The sequence below is a fragment of the Schistosoma haematobium genome, chromosome 2, assembly GCF_000699445.3.
Source record: "Schistosoma haematobium chromosome 2, whole genome shotgun sequence".
NCBI lineage: Eukaryota > Metazoa > Platyhelminthes > Trematoda > Strigeidida > Schistosomatidae > Schistosoma > Schistosoma haematobium.
Genome location: NC_067197.1, coordinates 37,876,718 through 37,895,063, shown reverse-complemented (window position 1 = coordinate 37,895,063; position 18,346 = coordinate 37,876,718). Strand labels below are relative to the sequence as shown.

Here is an 18,346-nt window from a genome sequence, read left to right as displayed (position 1 = left end):
TCTCCCCCCTCTGGTATACCTTTGACCTGTCATATGAATGTTGAATGCATAGTGCAAAGCAATATTTGTCTTCGGACAGAGTTGCAGCGTTAATCATCTGTAAAATTAAAAAGATGAACTTGTAACAGAACATAATTGAGGAGAAGCGAAATAGCACGAGAGGAATAGACTCCAATTGTATCAATGATGTAACAGCAAGCGCATAGAAAGTGGGTATCATTAACGATCGGTCACAGTTAGCCACAGTAGGAGTATGATTTATGCTGCTTGCGCTGAGAGATATAAGAACTAGGTAGCACCAATCAGAAATTGAATGCATGCCATCAAAAAATTGAATTGGGAAGGATAATAAGGGAAACAGGGAGCAATTAGAATGACAGTAGAATTACAGGGATAGTGGGGTATGTAAATAACAATGCAAAGAAACTGTCAAATGAAGTATTTTATATATAATTTTCATATTTTACGAAAACATCGTGCAATTTTGCATTAAACAATAGATTGGTTTTCCATATCTCAGTTTCCATTCAGTGAAAGGATGCCCGGCAGAAGTACTGGGGTCTAAAAAAGCAACATCAACGAACCTAAAGAGACTCAGACTTAAACATCGAAAACACAGAAAAGCCCAGACACTAAGAAATACCCAGCTAATGCCTCGGCCAACCAGTCTGCTTCCACAACTGACGCACAGGATGTCGAACAAAGTAGTAGTAGTGAGTGCCCATTTGAGGCCGACAAAAGTTAGGAGATACCGGTAGGTCTAGTGATTTATCTGTCCATTCCAAGTAAAAAACAAGGAGTGACGAATAACTACGAAGACATATTTTGTACAACTGCAAATAATAAAAGGGAGGCAAATAAAACTTTTAGTTTGATATGGTTTAGACATGTTGGGGGCATATGATGTTTGAGTAGGTTGCAGACGTTTCCGGGCACAACAGATCAATGCAAACGACAGCTTCATCAAGAAGTCTTAAAAACGTACACAATCTACCTGCCATGTATATTTATGAGGGAAGAAATTTCCATAATAATGCAAACATCTTAGTAGTGTCAGAATATTATAGCTCAAATATTTATATACTTCCTTATTTTTGTATCGAAGTACGTTCAGGCAAGAACCTGGGTATATTAACGGTTAAAGAGGAAAATGGAACTACAAAATCATGGTAGGGTATTATCCTTAGTCCTTAAGAATAGGTCAAGTTTTCTTTTAAAGTACTCCTGGGAAGTCGCTTGGACTAGCACAACCGGCAACGAATTTCAGCATTTGACAGCTCTTAAGTAGAGGGTGGGCCTACTATCCGTTTCGTTGTGCTGAGTCTCCAATTTCTGGGTGTTGCCTTTTAGGTTTGTGTTGGAACTGAACTTAAGTAGGTGTTTGAGATGTCCAGAAATGTTGAGGATACCAAAAGCCGTGAGAAGGTTACATCTGAGATGCCTGCACTCCAATAAGTAAATATTTTGTTATTGGAGACGCTTGGCTTGGACGCTCCTAGAGAATAGATGCCTTATTTATAGTTGTAGTCGGCAACACGTCTCAGGTGGACTACTTTTCATTTTGAAGTTCTAAAGTTAAGTCCGTTGTCATCTCTCTAACTTTGAAGTCGAGTCAGATCCTCCTGAAGGGTCAGTATATCCTCTTGGTAGCGTATCTCTCTCTCCAAAGTTTCACATCATCAGCAAAAAGTAATGTCAGACGATACATATTGTGAAAAATCGTCTGTATAAATCAAGAAAAGATGTCCTTGTTTTGAACACTGTGGGTCCACTAAGGCATTGTATTACCTGAGAGAAGTGAAATTAAACTTGACCTTAAAATACCAATCCGCTGTACTTGTTGTTAAAAGTATTTCGATGCTATTGTTCGTTTACTAGATTCAGTGTGGTGATGAGAATAGTTAATTACACTGTATTTTATTCTATGTAGGGACGTCGATATTCAGTCCGCGACATAATCCACTCAATGATCATTGCTGGCTAACCAAAATATCACGCCTACCCAAAATAAGTAAGTAACTTGTTTATCTTAATGTGATAATAGAAAGCTACATCAATTTGAGACTTAGATTTCGAAAAAACCAAGCATGACAATTGTCGGACACTTTCTAGAGATAAAACATACTTAAGATAATAGTTGCGACACAAATATTGAATTTCAATAGCTGAAATCATAAGTCAATTGAAGCTAGACCAATATGGAATCCCTTCCGAACAACTGCAGCTATTCTTACAGCAGCAGTTGTTAGATATTCAACAGCAACTGTTGTTTTGGGATTCTCGACTTAACCAAATATTCCAGAACATGAAGGCGCACATTTCTATCTCATATAGTAGTCGTAATTTTAAACAAGGCATGGCAGAACAGGGAATATTGTGCGAATAGGATTCGCCGCTATGGACGACGAAAAGAATTCCCAGTTGCTGTTAATGTGTCTTAGTTTCAAAGAGCGTCAAAAGTTTAAACACCATATCCTGCCTAATCAGGCACAAGAAATCAATTTCTACGAAACTAAATTCTTTAAACGTTTCGTGGAAAAATGTCACTATTTTGAGTCCGGCATAATTGTCTATAGTTGACTAAAGAAGCTGACGATGACGACCTGATGTGCGACGACTGAGTAAACTTACAAGTAGAACGATATAAGTTACATATATTGCCCGGTGGTTCAGTAACGACCATTTTGGTAACATCCTCTGTAGTAATTTCAAATCTGATTCTTTCCAAGGCAGAATGTAAAATTAGTGAATTGTCTAGCACACAGTAAGATGATATCTTGTCAAATGTACATAAAATTGTGATAATAACGGAGGGAAAAGAAACAGATGATTTTTTAAATGAAACTCTGAGTCCAAAACTGTGACACTAAAATCCAGCCAAAAAACCCTTATATTTCACGTGATACTTGTTGAGAAAGCTGAAAGGACCCATATTTAAAAAAACTGTCCATCATATCCTCAAGCTGCTCAAAACACTTCGAAATGCGAGCCTAAGCATTGGCCCACGCATCCTAGACTCTTAGACAGACTTCATGGATATTTCGCCCGTCAACCCCAAAGTAAACGTTTTCTAGTTACGGTGGATGTATTTACCAAATGACCAGAAGTACATAGCATGTCTAATTGTACTGACTAGGAAACAATGCATAACTTGTCCAAAAGTTGTTTGAGGTCCCAGAGACCTTAGTGATTGATACTGGCTCATAATTCATTGTAGACTTATTCAATTACTTTTAAAGTATAGATGGAATAACGCATATACATTCTTTGCCATATCATCCCCAATCGAATATACAAGCAAAACATTTTGTCGACAATCTAAAACAAGCATTATTGAAAGAGGGAGACGAGGGGACAACTAGACAAGTAATAATAAAATTTTTAATGGCTTTTTAACCGAAGAAGTCATGTTTGGGAGATGTATTCAAACTATTTTCAACGTCATGCTGCCACCCAAAAAAGTGAATGGAAACAGAACAAACCTTAATATCAAAAGTTTAAACGTTGGCGATAAAGTGTTTGTCAAGTCCTATCTCGGAAAGAATCCATGGGAATTGGGAAAAATCATACAAAATTCAGAAACATTTTGTTTAGGGTCTGAGCAGCTTTTAAGACATGTATCAGACATACAAACCAAATCCACAAACATTAAAGAATGATGCATATTCAAGATAACCAGCTAACGTTTCCACCGCAGTTAATTTCAGATACATCAACGACACATACGCCAAAGAATACTGAAAATAAGACTTGGACAGGAAAGAAAGCGAAATAAATGTAACGCCACCGGAAACCAACTGACAGGATACAGGTGGTCAAAGAAAGAAAATTCTATTCCGGAAATGTGTTGTGACCGCTTCTGAGAATTACGACGGCTACTACAGAGTCCTTAAATGAGTTTCTATCCAATCAGAGAGTGATGGAGCTTTCTGGCATATCAACGTGGCATGCTACGTTTGGACAGTAGTATAACTTGCCCTTTGCGGATTGGCTGAATTATAATGATGTCATAGCAAATGCTACTATCTATTAATACTAATGATTTTCTGTACACTTTGACTTCCACTCAACAAACACTTCTCCAGATTTCTTATGTCCTCTGACTTTACAATTGTGTGGTTCTACAAGTTCAAATGCCGTAGTTATAAACCCTATTCTGCGTTAATCAACTTGCGAACATATCAGAACCTAATCATGATCGCAAATCTGGTGCAATTTTAATATGTGATAGTTTTTCTAATGATCTACTATTCTCTTACGAGATTCTTGGCACAACTGAGAAAAATATCTTAGAAGAATCAAGTTCCTGTGATGTCATATCAAATATTATATTTCATCATCTTTTGTTTTTGGTAGGAAACTTGGTCTATGTCAAGGAGAAGTTCTTAGTGAACTTATGTACCCATAAGATGTTTGTGAATAATAATAAATCAAACTAGAGTTAGGATGATCTCACATCAACTTTAGTTTATCTTCACCATCTAGTCACTGATTAGCGATTCACTCACATGATAATTCTAAGAAACAAACGTCATGGCAAGTTTTGGCGCATCCACACAGATTAAGCAAGTGAGAATATCGAGAAGTAAGTTGTCAGGTAAATGAATATCAATACGTTCAAGTCCCTGCAATATATTATGCCTGCAGACGACAAGTATGAGTAGTAACGAAAAGTTGTATCAGTTCAAATGTTGGGTGCTCTGGAACAAAATATAGGTAAACATGGTGTTTGTGAGTTATGTGAAAGACAAAAAACGGTAGTTTTCCCACGATATGCTCGGGTTAGAATAGGTTTGGTATGAAAAGTTTTGCGTTACATGGTGACCACATCTGCAAGGACGAGCCATGCAATTTCAGTCAGTTGTTCCCGCGTTCATCATTTCTGTAAATTTCATCAGTTATATGTTCGGCTTCAAAGATCGTGTAGTTAGAAACCAGTACTTCAACCTTTTTACGGGTAAATATAGCAGGTTGCAACCACACAAATGTTCGACCCAAGTGAAATCCGTGTTTACTGTGAAAATTAGCATATATCGAACTCTGGAGTTAGCTAGGCTGAACATATTCTGAATGTTTTTGTGCAAACTGTTTCCATTATTCTCAGAGGAAGAAACAATATTATCATGAAATATGACCTAATAAACAATCAAGAATTGTTGCGGCAAAATATTTTTTACAAGTGCTGATATTATTGCTCATTATAAAAGAACATAAAAGTATCACTCTTCTTCATGCTACATGTCAGTCACATATTAAGTGTTTACTTAGCTGTCGTAATGGCAACCCTTTCAACAAATGTGCTTACCAAGATACTGAATCTCCAAGAACGTATTCACGGATTGCAAAACTTCATTTCGAAATAAAGTTAAATGCAAATAAACCGTAAAAACTTTATTGATAAGCATAGTCCTACTAAAACCATATCTAGAGCAATCTCCAGTTCTCTCTTTCCATCACTTATCTGCCAATATTTTAATTTGTATACACATTTTTATAACTATGTTCAGTTTTTTAACTCTTGTTTTATATTTATACCAATATTTCAACGTAAAATGATCGTTCCATACTGGTTCACAAGTGTTAAGATCAAGCATGTAGAAATCAAATTGTTTATACTATATCACCAAAATGAACATTATATACTGAACCCAATTAATATTTGTTATAATATACTTCTTTTGACGTTACTATGACGAACTTAACGAGGTATTTCAGTCTTCCGCCGTAACTAAAGTAACGGTAAACTAGGTACTTTTGAGGTAAAATTATTTTATACAAACGGATTGAGGCAAGACAAAGAGTTTATACATCAACGCCATTTTGATCGACTCTGAGCAATGTCACACAAAGTCTTCAACCATTGATTACGGTAGTTACGCAGATCCCAACAAAGTAGTCTGCGCAGACTACTAGATGCGCATCTAATAACATAGCTCAGATCAAAAGTTAGTGACTTCAAAACTGTTGCCACGTTTTGGTTTGGCCACAACTACTTTTCTTCGAATCGCCTCCAACTCTAGTCAGCAGTGCGTGATAATCGGTGTCCAGGCATACGTAACACGTGGCCCAACTATATCAGTCAATGAAGATTAACAACCTCATCAATTGATTTACCACCATTCCTTAACACTCTGAGTTTAATCTCACTATTAATTAACCGGTGAATATGTTTACAGGTTTATTTGTATCGTTTTTTCACAGTGGATCGAAAACTCCCAATAAAATGGATGTCCGGATCAAATATCCGTTTAAACACTTCCTGAAAGAAGGAATTGTTTCGAAGGTATATTAATTAATTATTCCTCATTTGTTCAATATGACAAGATGTATATAAAGTTCCGGTATCTTTAGTGAAATTTAAGTAACTTAACGATTATTAGCTACAGGTTCGTGCAATTAGTTAAATAGGTGAAAAATATTCGCTATCAATCTTACACATAAATATATAGTATTGCCGGTATTCATTGTTGGCGCAAGTCTACTGCTCCTTCTGATTTACAAGTACAGCGTTTAGTCATGTTCTGGTGAGAAACTACACCTGCATCCGTCTTATCAGAGGTATGAAACTACAACACAGAGATAACTAATGCTTCAGCTAGACTGAATTGTCAAATGCGCGTTTGGTGCAAAACTAAGTAAACACTCATTCGACATTGAAAAGAATGTGTCCTTAGGGTCAACATAGCTTCATATACAGATTCGTGAAAATGACAAATTGTGGCAATAAATCAGCAGCAATTAATGGATGCAGAGATCTTACAAAATTATTAGATGTCCGGCAATTTATCCCCATGATATTCTCAAAGAGATCAGTTTGACCAATATAATAATTAATTCATTAGGTTCCATAATGAGTTGGCGTAAGTGAAGTTAGTAACCAGTGTATCGGGAAAAAATAGATGTTTCAGATTTAACTGTAGATGTTCTTGCGATAAGTTTACTGTAGACAGATCTACTTAATAGCGCTTGACGATACAGCAATTTCTTAACCTCGAGGATCCATTAAAACCCGTTGATCAATAAACTGTGAGGATAATCGTAAGACATATTAAGGAAACCTATTTAATTATATACTCCTGGTTAAGTACCAATGTTTTTGAGTGAGAGCTTATAACAAACTTACGTAGCGATTGGCTGGATAGATAAATAGTAGCGAACTCTACACCTACCAACATGGCTCAGTCCACTTGTCAGTAACTTCATGGATTTGTGCCATGTTTTGGTCTGGCCGCCCCTAGCTTTCTTCTAACATACTCCGACACAATAAAACATCGCTCATCGGTGCAGTCGATGGTTAAGCATCCGAAACACGTCCTAGCCATCTCAAATGATGAGGTTTTACTATCTCATCAATTGGTTTGCCATCCTTACCTAGTACCCGTTTCCTAACAACTTCATTAATTACTCAGTGGTCCTAGGATATATGAGCAATGCTTTGAGGACACCCATGATCGAATACTAGTAATCTACGAATATCCTCCACTCTTACAGGCCGTGTTTCACAGCCACAAAGTAGAACGGGACGAAATGCTGCACATCAAACCTGTCCTTTGGTTGGTAGACGGGTATCTCGCTTACGTCATAAATGACGCAAGTTGGCAAAAGCTAGTCGAGCCTTCTGTATCCGTGCTGAGATTTCGTCACACACCAGACCACAATGGTTGATGAGAATCCCGAAATAAGTGAAGCGGTCGGCACACTCAACTACATCACTCCCTATCATTAGTTCAGGTGTCGATGCAACCCCATTCTGAAGCAACATTTTGCATTTCGAGGGGGAGAATTGCATACCGAACATACTTACATTGTTGCTTATAGTGGTCAGAAGACCGCATTTTTTCAGCGCCTTTACCAAATAGAACTACGTCATCGGCATATTCTAAGCCAACAAGTAAATCTCTCTGTAAAAGTTCAACTCCTGGAAATTTAGATGAGGAAAGTGTTATCTCTAAAAGTACGTCAATGACAAAGTTAGACAAGAATGGAGCAAGTGGACAGCCCTGACGAACACTACTTGAGGAAACCAGATCTGATGATAGTTCGCCATAATCTCTCACTCGGCCAGTTGTGTTCGAATAGAGAGACTTTACAAGGTTAAAGTACTTCTTTCAGTGACAGGCACTGCCACAGAACCTCACGATCGATAGCGTCAAATGCTGCTTTAAGGTATCATATAGCTTATGATTGTATATTCATTAAGAAACTATAATAGTACGTATATATATTCCGTTTCGGCTGACTCTTAAACTACTGAAGTAGGGTTTAATATTCCTAATTTGTTAGCAGCTTATTACTTACAACCTCTCCTGCTCAAAGCCACTTTTGGCTCGTACATGTAAAATTGCTATCTTTTGTTTTATGCTGCGGCGTGGTCCAGTATGTCTTTATATAAACGTCTGTTTGTAATATATGTAAATTAGAGGCTGACTGTTGTCTCCCAGACTCAAAGGCTGGGCATATAAGGGAGATAGTGAAAAGTGGGTCAGTAGAAAGCTAGCTGTCGGGTCAGGGTCGATAATGATAGTAGGGCGGGTAGTTGGCCAAGTCAGAGACACCGAGCTATGGAGTAAATAGCAGACCAAATTAAAATCAGTATCCTGATTATTAATTGAGTATGTGATATTCGTCAGCGGTTACAAGATATATGTCCTGGTAACTTTTTTTGAATAGCCTAAGAAAAAAAGAACCGAAGTAAACAATCATAGCCCCACAAATACATATGATACTACAGGGCCAAAGGACGATGAGAATGCTTTAATGATATCAAGTGGTGATCAAAGTCAAACTAAATACGGAAAACAACCAAGGATAATTAAAGGGTTAGTCAAACATATATACTTGATCGATCTTAAACACAAGCCTGAAGAATTAATTAATTTTTAAATACCCATAGAAGGTCAATAGTTGACAGACATCCTAATTTAAATAAAAATTCAATTGAAAAACACTGTTTCGGAGTACAACCAGGTAAGTTAGTTGTTTAATATTGAGTTAAACCAATGATTATATTACCCATCTGAGTTCTATTTATTAAAAGAATAAATAGAAATTTAACTATACGTAATCTTCTCTAGCAAGTGATCATTATAATTATTGATAGTAAATCTATAATTAGACTTGGAAAGAGCCATCAAAGTAATGAGTATTATGTTCGATGACTGGAAGGATTCAGAGGGAAAACCCGAGTATGTTTCGTGCGAGTTAATGATATGATGTTCTTCATTGGATTGACTCAAATTACAACCAGACAATATTAGATCAGCTGTAAGGCTGAAATGCTTCCAACAATTGATCATTCAGTCTCGATGTCGCACTACCTGCTCCTTAATGTCCATTGAGTCCTAGCTGTTAGGTTCTATTAAATCCTCTATTCTAATGGGTTATAGGTTACGTCGAACCACTGCTAATGGCTAAATAACATGATACTTGTAATTAATAATTGGCTAATTACCCGCACAACAAAATCGCAGAACTATTGCAGAGTTAACAGAAGAAAGCAATGTTCACTTTACTGTAACTTGTTAATTGGTAACAATAATTCTAACATTGATGTGCTTGTGTCATCTTTCTAAATTCTATATTTATACAGGTTTATCACAAACTGAGATAACTGCAGAACTAATTCGATACTCGCAAATGGTCAGTAAAATACAAGAAACTAACCCACAACTTTTCCTACGAAAATGTCAGTAAGAAAACATTATGGGAAAATTATTGCCCTTTAGAATTAAATAAAACTACATACATGAGGTCTTTTTGCCAACATTACCCCTTAAAATACATATCAATGGTAATTTGTAGAGTAACAGACTCCAGTGTGAAATAAACTACAATACTGATAATAATTTCTCGGCAACTAAACTGTTGCATAAACAAATAAAATCCTTAACGACTTCCAGATATTATTGTATTTCTGATCAAGAAACCTAAACAATGTATGTTCTAATATCGATGTTGATGTTATAACCACATTAAGTTTCACAGCACAAGCTTACGCTGAAAACTAGAAACTGAAGCAAAGAAATGACAGTAATCCACTCAAGAAACTCTTTAAATGAGGAAATACATATCCAGACCTTTGTGAATTAAAATGAGCGTCTACTTGAACATTTTCTTACCTAACTGATTATTCACTAAAAAAATGAGGAAGTGTCGATAATTTTCTGCATATGTTGGCTGAAAAAATTCCAAACCGATGCAAAAGAGGATTTGTAGTGACATTAGTGTCTTAATATCAAGAAACACGTTTCCTCAAACAATTTAGAAAATAGTGTGTGCATTCTGTAGGACCATCATACCAACTAGTCATGTTTTTAAGAAGTTATTTTTAAAGATTAGTGACAATTTCGGTGATATGGTTGAAAATAGGTGATCCCAATAGTTAAGCCTTAATTATTTTGGCCGGTAAACAACTAATGATGATTTACAATCCAAATGAATTTTAAACATAAATAAATATATTTGTAATATCCCAATGAGTAGAAAAGAATTGGCTTACACTGAGTCACGAAAAGTCAGAAAATCTGATTTTTCTACTCATTGGGATATTACAAATATATTAATTTATTTATAACAATGCTCAGTTTATTTGCAATTATCAAGTCAAACCTTGGTAATGATACCCAAAATTTAAAACATGTATTTCTCCATGCTATACATTTTTAATATTAGTGTGTAATTTCAGTATTCAAAAACACTCAGCTTATTGACCAGATGTTTTCCCTTTTCTAATGTCCAGTTACTGTAGAATAAACGGTAATAAGTATGTTTTTGAAAGTAGTTATCACTCAACCACACCATTCACCATAATCAATCGCGGATTCACATAACTATGGAACACATCCACTGCTACAGCATGTAGACATCGGTGAAAACGCTAACGAAGTCAACTGTATAGCATATTAGACAGAATTACTTACAGACGGCTCATTTTATGAAAGATGTGATCGCTTCTACCACAAATAACTAAAGACCATCAACAAAATATAGAACTTATTTTGTACTTTTTCGCTAACCTACCGAGTAATCGTATTCACTAGAAGCGGTAACTTATGTTTAAGTAAAGAAATTTACGTTTAATTAGGTTGTACTCAATAAAATCCAAATGTTACAATCTTGTAAAGCCCAATAATTTTACAAAAGTTATGGTTTGATATTGCATAGACATATATCTAACCACACAATTCATTAAGTTTACGAAGTAAGAAACTTTTAAAATAGAGAAGCAGTTGGATATCAATAAAAAATAATTATTATTCACAAATTACTCTAAGTCAGTCAATGATAATCGAGTTTTTACATTCAAACAAGCTAATTCGTACGTCAGATATCTAAATGCAGCTGAAACTTGAACATATTTAAGAGAGTTATCTCTGTCTCTAGACACACAGCCACTACTATCAGAATCACATAAACGACAACACCACCGGTTTGTACCTGGAACAAATGAAGACGAATCGTTTGAGGTCATTTGATTTACACTGGTGTTAGTGATATTTCGTGCCAAATCAGAATGCGTTAAACCACCGCATTTGGAACAGGCAAGCATCTTTGTAAGAGAAAGTCATACAAAAAGCATTTAAATCCACAAATTAACAAACAAGGTAGTAAACAAACGTTGTGGCATAATTTCATGAATATGTGCTACATGTTAGTGGAAACTAATATTGGCTAATTAGTTTTACAAGTGTCTAGTTGACACCTTCCTGATTAACACGTGGTGTTGTCATGTTAATACGATTGAAGAAGCCCTAGAATGTTTAGAATCAGAAAAGGATTCAAACTAGCATGAGGTATGGTGAGATTTATCAAAGTACAAGTCATGTGGTTATATACAGAAATTATTATCAAATTTATCACTTACATTCTGTTGTTATAAATGATTGATATAAGTATAACATATTTTCTACGATGAAGATGATAAGTATTACTCATTACAAAAATTCGACCCTAGGACATCAAGAATAAAGACATAGGGTGGACGCACCTGTGCCATTGTGAGTAATTTTGAGTCATGTCATTCAGTTTTCAATCATCACTTACGATAATCACAAGGACCACAATTAGATGGTTTACATCCACCCACTTAGCTCAGTTCAATAGTCGGTGTCTTTATAAATTGGTGACAGGTCTTGGTTTGGCCCCTTATAGCTTCCTTCTGGCCTACTTCAACATCAGTTATCATCGTTAGTTGAGGTAGTCAGTGAATGGACATACATGATACAAGTCCAAATCATATTTATCGACAAAGACTGGCTACCACGTCAGTCGACTTGCCATTATTGCTTAGCACTATGAGACTAATCTCAGAATCGCTAACTCAATGGTCCAGAAATATCCGAGTGATGTTTCGAAGACACCTATGGTTGAATCCTATATTTTTAAAAGCCACGTTTAACATCCATAACGAAAAGAACTTTTAAATAAAACTTGTTAATCTATAGAATAAAATATTTAGTTAAAATTGAAAAATATAACTGTGACTGGGAGTCGGTATGTCTGTGCTCCAGGCTTTGGGGAAGTACGAATAATCGGTCTAAACATCCACGTCCACGTCTGAAACTACCCCGACGTTTAAGAGTTCGCTCTTCACGAGCCCTAGTTAAGTGACGGATGAGTAATAGTTTAGACACTATGATAGTTAAACTGAATATTCTGTGGTCATTACAAGAGGTTCAAGCTATTTACTGGAATGTTAAGGTATCCCGCTACGACTACTAGGTCCGAGCATTTGGCTTTTAGTAGGAGAACAAAAATATTTCTGCAAAGCTCATCCTTCAAATTGAACTGCAGTCAGTGGAAGCGTAAGCAGATACGACGGATGGACAAAGGCATGTCTCTATTCTTTTGTGTTTTTGCTTCCCCTCTAGTCAGAGAGCACACAAATAAGTGTCTGTTAGAATCCAAGCTAGGAAAGCCAGTTCTGGTTTAAACTTGGTAGCATTTAAGTCGCCAGAAACAGGAATGGTAAATCAAGCTAGTCCTCCGAGTTGACTAGGTGAAATAATGTGAGTGACCATACATGGATCTTGTATTCGTGTTTCCGAGACTCAGCATACATCGAAGATGCAGAATTCTAGAGTCCTAATCAAGAAAGTCTGTCAGCTTATTTGACATGAGGTTCGAAATCTAAAGACACAAAGTGAATCTCAGAGCGCAATTTTAAGAAACAAGGAATAATATCTCGTGGACTCGAATGGTCAGTATTGGTGGTGCATAGGGATAAAGTCATAGAAGGGTCGGTGGTGGGGACAGAAGAAATACCAAGAAGTGAGGAACGAATATGAATGTGAACAAGAGGATCTTTGATGCTGATAGAGATATGAGAGTGACTGTCACTTCTTGGCTGCTCACACCATGGAAGGATATTTCTTATCATGAGTAGTAGTAGAAATTTCTCCAAAACCACTTATTAATCACGATCGATAAGACCAGACTAACGAATAATATTTTAGTTGAAACGCTTTATTCTGAGTGGCTGCGTTTTTTAATCTAATGATTACACAGCTGCGAATTTTTCACAAACATGATTTAGTTACCATTAATTTGATTGTGGTGACGTTAATTACTACTTGGTATGTACAACTTTTACCACTTGCTTTTTTAAATAGTCTGCATTGGTTTATGTTCTTCGACTAATTTTATCAATTTATATTTTAGAAACAAATTAAAGTTTTAAGAACACAGTTTACTTGTCTTAACTCTAGAAACACCACAAATATATGTTCGACAGTTAAGGGTTTCGTTTAAAATACCTATCAACAGGAGGTAGAGTTGAATTTTACCCTTTAGTAAACTGTTAAATTACAACACGGACGAACTAACCACAGTAATATATTCAAGCTATACAAAAATCCCATGAAAAGAATAAAAAATTCAGATGCAGAAAAAAACGTGAGAAAAATCTGATAACTACTGTGCTATAACTAATTTAGTTTAGAAAAATATCTACCTTGACTTTATCACAGTTGGAATCAACCAAACGATCTTGTAAACTGAAAACTAGACCATGTGATAACAAACAATCACGTTCCATTTCACCAAGACGAATACCACCTCCAACTTTACGACCTTTAATCGGTTGTCGAAGTATTGGATCGAACCGACCTTCAGCACGAACCTAGCAGAAATATATTCACAAAAGTAATCATTATTATATTCAGTCATGTAAAACAGCATATTAAGTTTTAAAAAATCGGAATCACATGAACAATCAGCATAAAAGAGTAAATCGAAGCAGATTTGAACTTCAACCAAGCTACGTTTTTACTTGATAAGAACGACAGTACAAGAAACTTTACACACAATAAAAGGATCTGAGTAATATGATTAGATTTCAAAAGCAGATATACTGAACACCCTCATAAATGTGGTCATATATTTATCTTATGATACTGGAAGGAACTCCTAGAGTCCACAAGTCTAAACATAAATAGTATACTAGAAAAACGCACACCTGATGTTCATCCACTATTAATATACTGCTTTAAGTCTTACAGTAAAACATGGTTTTCAATTCTCACATAGAAATTTAGTATTTGTATTTTACGAAATATCTGTTTCATAAAATTTAGGTGCGAACTGTAAGTGAAAATAAGAGACTAAATTCAATAATAAAGCAATGGTTAGTTTGACAATTAACTTCTAATGGTTACAGGTTCAAATTACACTTTGGGATTGAAGTGTAACCTGAAATCTAATACATGAAATCATATTTCACTACTGAGCTTAAAATTATTATATGACCTTCAAACACTGAGATCCCATATTCTAAACTTTAGCTGGTTTCATCAAACGTAATAATTTATGTAAACGTAACAAAAACATTTTTTTTCTATGGTATACAATGCAAATAACTATTCTAATATCGAAAAAGACTAATGATCGAATTTACTCCCTTAAATCAATTACCCAAAAAGACAATATCGATCTTAAAAGTTGATACAAATTACCCAGTATTATAATATTTATCACATATATTCTTCATACTTGATATTTATCTGCTACCATATGTCTCAAACGTTGATAATAAACAACTCCGACGTATATTTGAGCTTCCAGTTGACGTCCAGTTGATCCAGACATCATTGTCTCTGTGCCCCAGTGATTGAAACCACAATCGGTTAATATTTGACAATAATCTTCATAAGGTGGTGAATCTTCTGACCATTGAAATGGAGTTGAATCAACTCGATTACCTAATAAAATAAATACGGACAATCAAAGTGAAACAAATTTCAGATGGTATGTAGTACACGGGGACATATCCCGAGTGGGTTCAAACCCCACTCCAAGCAGGCGGTTCAATTCGTCCTCAAATACCCTGGTATAACTGAGGGTAGGGAGAGACAGCTCTCCTTCAAAGAAAGCTTTCATATGGACAAGTATATTAACCCACTAAAAGGAGTGACTGGCTCACTGCCTTCTCGTGACAGTGTTGTTTACAAAATTTAGACGACAAAAAGAATATCCGGGGCTTAAACCGGGTTGATGGGTACGGAAGATCTACTAGGGGGCGCTGAAAAACGTTGATTGCAAAACAACCGAGTACATGGAGTTCACAATCCTGAGGGAACAAATCGCGTATGAAACTAATCCCGACCACAACTCCTAACGTCGCTCCAATGCCTTTTGAATTAGACTTTGAGGTAAAAGACTCAGAGAGTGACCGCCTAAGAAACCTACTTGCTTCAGTTTGGGCACCCAGGTAGTATTCTAATTCATATACAAATTGAGTGATTTGTGTGGCGCATATACATTTTGGTGCCTGTTTGTACTAATGCCTGTGTTCAAATAAATAACGTAGTAAATACTTTTGTCTTATTTCGGAACTCTGTGTAGTTCATTGGTAGTGAACGGTATAATTATTTATTTATTTATTTCAACACATAGGTATTGGTACAAGGAGACACCAAATACATATGCACCACACAAATCTCATTTGATATGTGTGAGGGTTGTGATACTGACCGGGTGCCCAAACCGAAGCAGGTGGTTTTCTTAGGGGGTCACACTCGAAGCCTTTGACATGAAGGTCTGATCCACTAGGCAGTGGAGCAACGTAAGGAGATGCAGTTCCATGGTAGCCGGTGACCAACGATTGATTCATACTCCATTTGTTTCTTTAGGATAATGGAGCCCATGTGCACAATTGGTTTGGAATCAGGGTTTTCCAACTCCCCTAGGTGGACTCATCGTGTCCACCGGACCGGTTAAAGCGCCGGACATTCGCTTTTCGTCCTCTCATTCTCGTAAACAACATCCCCGCCACGAAAAGGCAGTGAGTAAGACTTCCCTGGTGGAGGCTATAAACGCGTGGCCATGTGAATGCACTTCGATAGGGAGAGCGAACTCTCCCCAATCTCGGCCGTACCAGGGCATTTGGGGGCGAATCAGTCAGTCGCTGCTTTTTCCATCTCTCTTGCTTTCGCTACCCACCACTGTTCACGATCATTGCGTAGACTTCTTGTCAGCTTACGCTTAAACTGACTCCGCTCCTCATTATGTTCAGAGCCAGGTGGAATGAGTTTCCGAGCATATATCAGTGCGATAGGTGCTGCTGAGATCCAGTGTTGCTCCCTAACCTTACGGGTTACCGTACTAGCAGATATCACTGCTGTTTCCACAGCTTTTCTGATATCATTCCATGCTGCCTCGGGGTGGGCATCACATACATGGCTGCCTAACTATTTTCCTAGTTGTTCCTGAAATATACTCTCAGCTTGACTATCATTAAGTAGGACTCTAAGAGGTTTACTTGCAGCGTCTTTCCTATGTCCAGTAAGACGCAGACAGATACACGTTCGTACTAGAGCATGATCTGAATCTAAGCATGTGCTCCAGAATGAGCGACAGTCTTCTATCGAGCCCCTCCATCGGTGGCTGATAGCGATGTGATCTATTTGGGTCCAACGTTGGGACGAATTAGGGGGTCCCCATGTTAAAAGATGTTTTTCCTTATGCTTAAAGTTAGTATTTGCAAGGAAATGGCGGTTATCTGAGCATAGCTGCAACAGACGGTCGCCATTATCTGTTCTTTGAGCCACGACACCATAAGATCCACCTAGGTGTCTTTCCCTATCGCTTAGTTTACCTACTTGAGCATCAAAGTCACCGGCCATTATTACTACATCAGAGCGCCTAGCTTTTAGGAGGAGGTCAAAGAGCTTTCTGTAAAACTCATCTTTTACATCATCTGAGCTGCAGTCAGTGGGAGAATAGGCAGAGACGACGAAGAGGCAACGACGAGTGTCCCTGTCTTTTCGGATCCTTACTGTTCCGTTTAGTCAGACAGTGCACAAACGACTGTCTACTGGGATCCACTCTAAGAGAGCTAGTTCTGCCCTAGGATTCAGTGTTATACGTACGCCGGCGAAGCCACGGGAAGCAGAATCAGGGCTTCCAGATACACGAAGTGTGAATCGAGTCGGTTTTTTATTTTGACATGGTGAGGTCAAATGAATGACGCTACTCGGATCCTGTATGCACGTCTCGGAGACGCAGCACACATCGATGACACGAGATTCTAAAGTCCTAGCTACGGAAGCCTGCTGTCTTATTTGGCACAGTGTTCGGACGTTAAAAGCTCCAACATGAAGTTTAGAGCGTGGTTTCAGGAGACCAGGAATAGCGTTCCGCGTACTCAGATCGTTTGCCCTGGCGGTGCGAAGTGATAAAGAGACGTGAGAAGGGTTAGTCGGGGAGATAAGAGTGGTATTAGGAGGTGTAGGAAGGATTTGAATGTGACCAACTTGGCCTCGTGTGCTGTTACGGGTATGAGGGCTGGTGTCACTTCCCGGCTGCCCACACCGCGGAAGGGTATTTCTTGAGGAACCTGAAAAGGAATTTGGATTAGTGTTGGTCTTAACGACCTGGGAGCGTGACCGCAGAGCCCAAGGGACAACTGCTTGAGGCCGGTCGCGCACGGCCTTTTCGTGGAAGGTTTTTAATGTGGTAGCTCCGTTCTTCAAAGGGCCTGACCGCCGGAGACGGAAATCCGTGAGGTAAGGTGAGGTGTGACATTTTTAGGGTCGACCTTTTCTAACACCTTCCTTTCTTGTGAGAAGGCAGCATCGCTGCAGATGCTGGTTGTCTGAGGGAAACACGTTACTGCTGCCATACTTTTCTACAGTCAGCAGTACGACTTCGCCCTCAGACCTTGAGTTGCTGCTTTTAGTCTTATCGTTCTCCAATCGACCTGTCTGGCATGGTAGAACATACAAGAACATATGTTCCAGCCAATATAGCTCGGTTGGGTCATCACGATAGGCAAGCCCGACCACCGCGTCAAGGTAGCAGCTACGGTCGGGATTTGGGAGCGAACGGTATAATGAGACCCATTTGGTAA

The 18,346-nt window shown here is 37.6% G+C and overlaps 2 protein-coding genes across 3 annotated transcripts in view; one reads left to right on the top strand and one right to left on the bottom strand.

Annotated features, from left to right (window-relative positions):
* The first annotated feature begins 5,700 nt into the window (after window positions 1-5,700).
* Window positions 5,701-9,903, top strand: MS3_00006896 (uncharacterized protein). Its single transcript, XM_051215135.1, has 3 exons — window positions 5,701-6,283; window positions 8,671-8,967; window positions 9,590-9,903. Exons 1-2 carry the CDS (start codon window positions 6,167-6,169, stop codon window positions 8,881-8,883), a joined length of 330 nt encoding a protein of 109 aa, XP_051068318.1. The 5' UTR covers window positions 5,701-6,166; the 3' UTR covers window positions 8,884-8,967; window positions 9,590-9,903.
* Window positions 9,904-10,956: 1,053 nt separating this feature from the next.
* Window positions 10,957-18,346, bottom strand: part of POLR1B_1 (DNA-directed RNA polymerase I subunit RPA2) — a 32,934-nt gene continuing 25,544 nt past the window's right edge. For both annotated transcript variants that reach the window (XM_051215134.1, XM_051215132.1), the window contains exons 18-20: window positions 14,989-15,197; window positions 13,952-14,119; window positions 10,957-11,548 (exon numbers count right to left, since the gene is read on the bottom strand). In XM_051215134.1, the coding sequence (XP_051068317.1) occupies window positions 11,264-11,548; window positions 13,952-14,119; window positions 14,989-15,197 (662 nt within the window). In that variant the 3' untranslated portion in view covers window positions 10,957-11,263. The remainder of the gene's footprint in view (window positions 11,549-13,951; window positions 14,120-14,988; window positions 15,198-18,346) is intronic.

Excerpts from the sequence above, each read along its gene's own strand:
- MS3_00006896 (XM_051215135.1), top strand. The coding sequence starts at position 6,167 with ATGTTTACAGGTTTATTTGTATCGTTTTTTCACAGTGGATCGAAAACT. Across the intron at positions 6,284-8,670 it reads AAGAAGGAATTGTTTCGAAG|CCTAAGAAAAAAAGAACCGA; the intron begins GTATATTAATTA and ends TTTTTTGAATAG.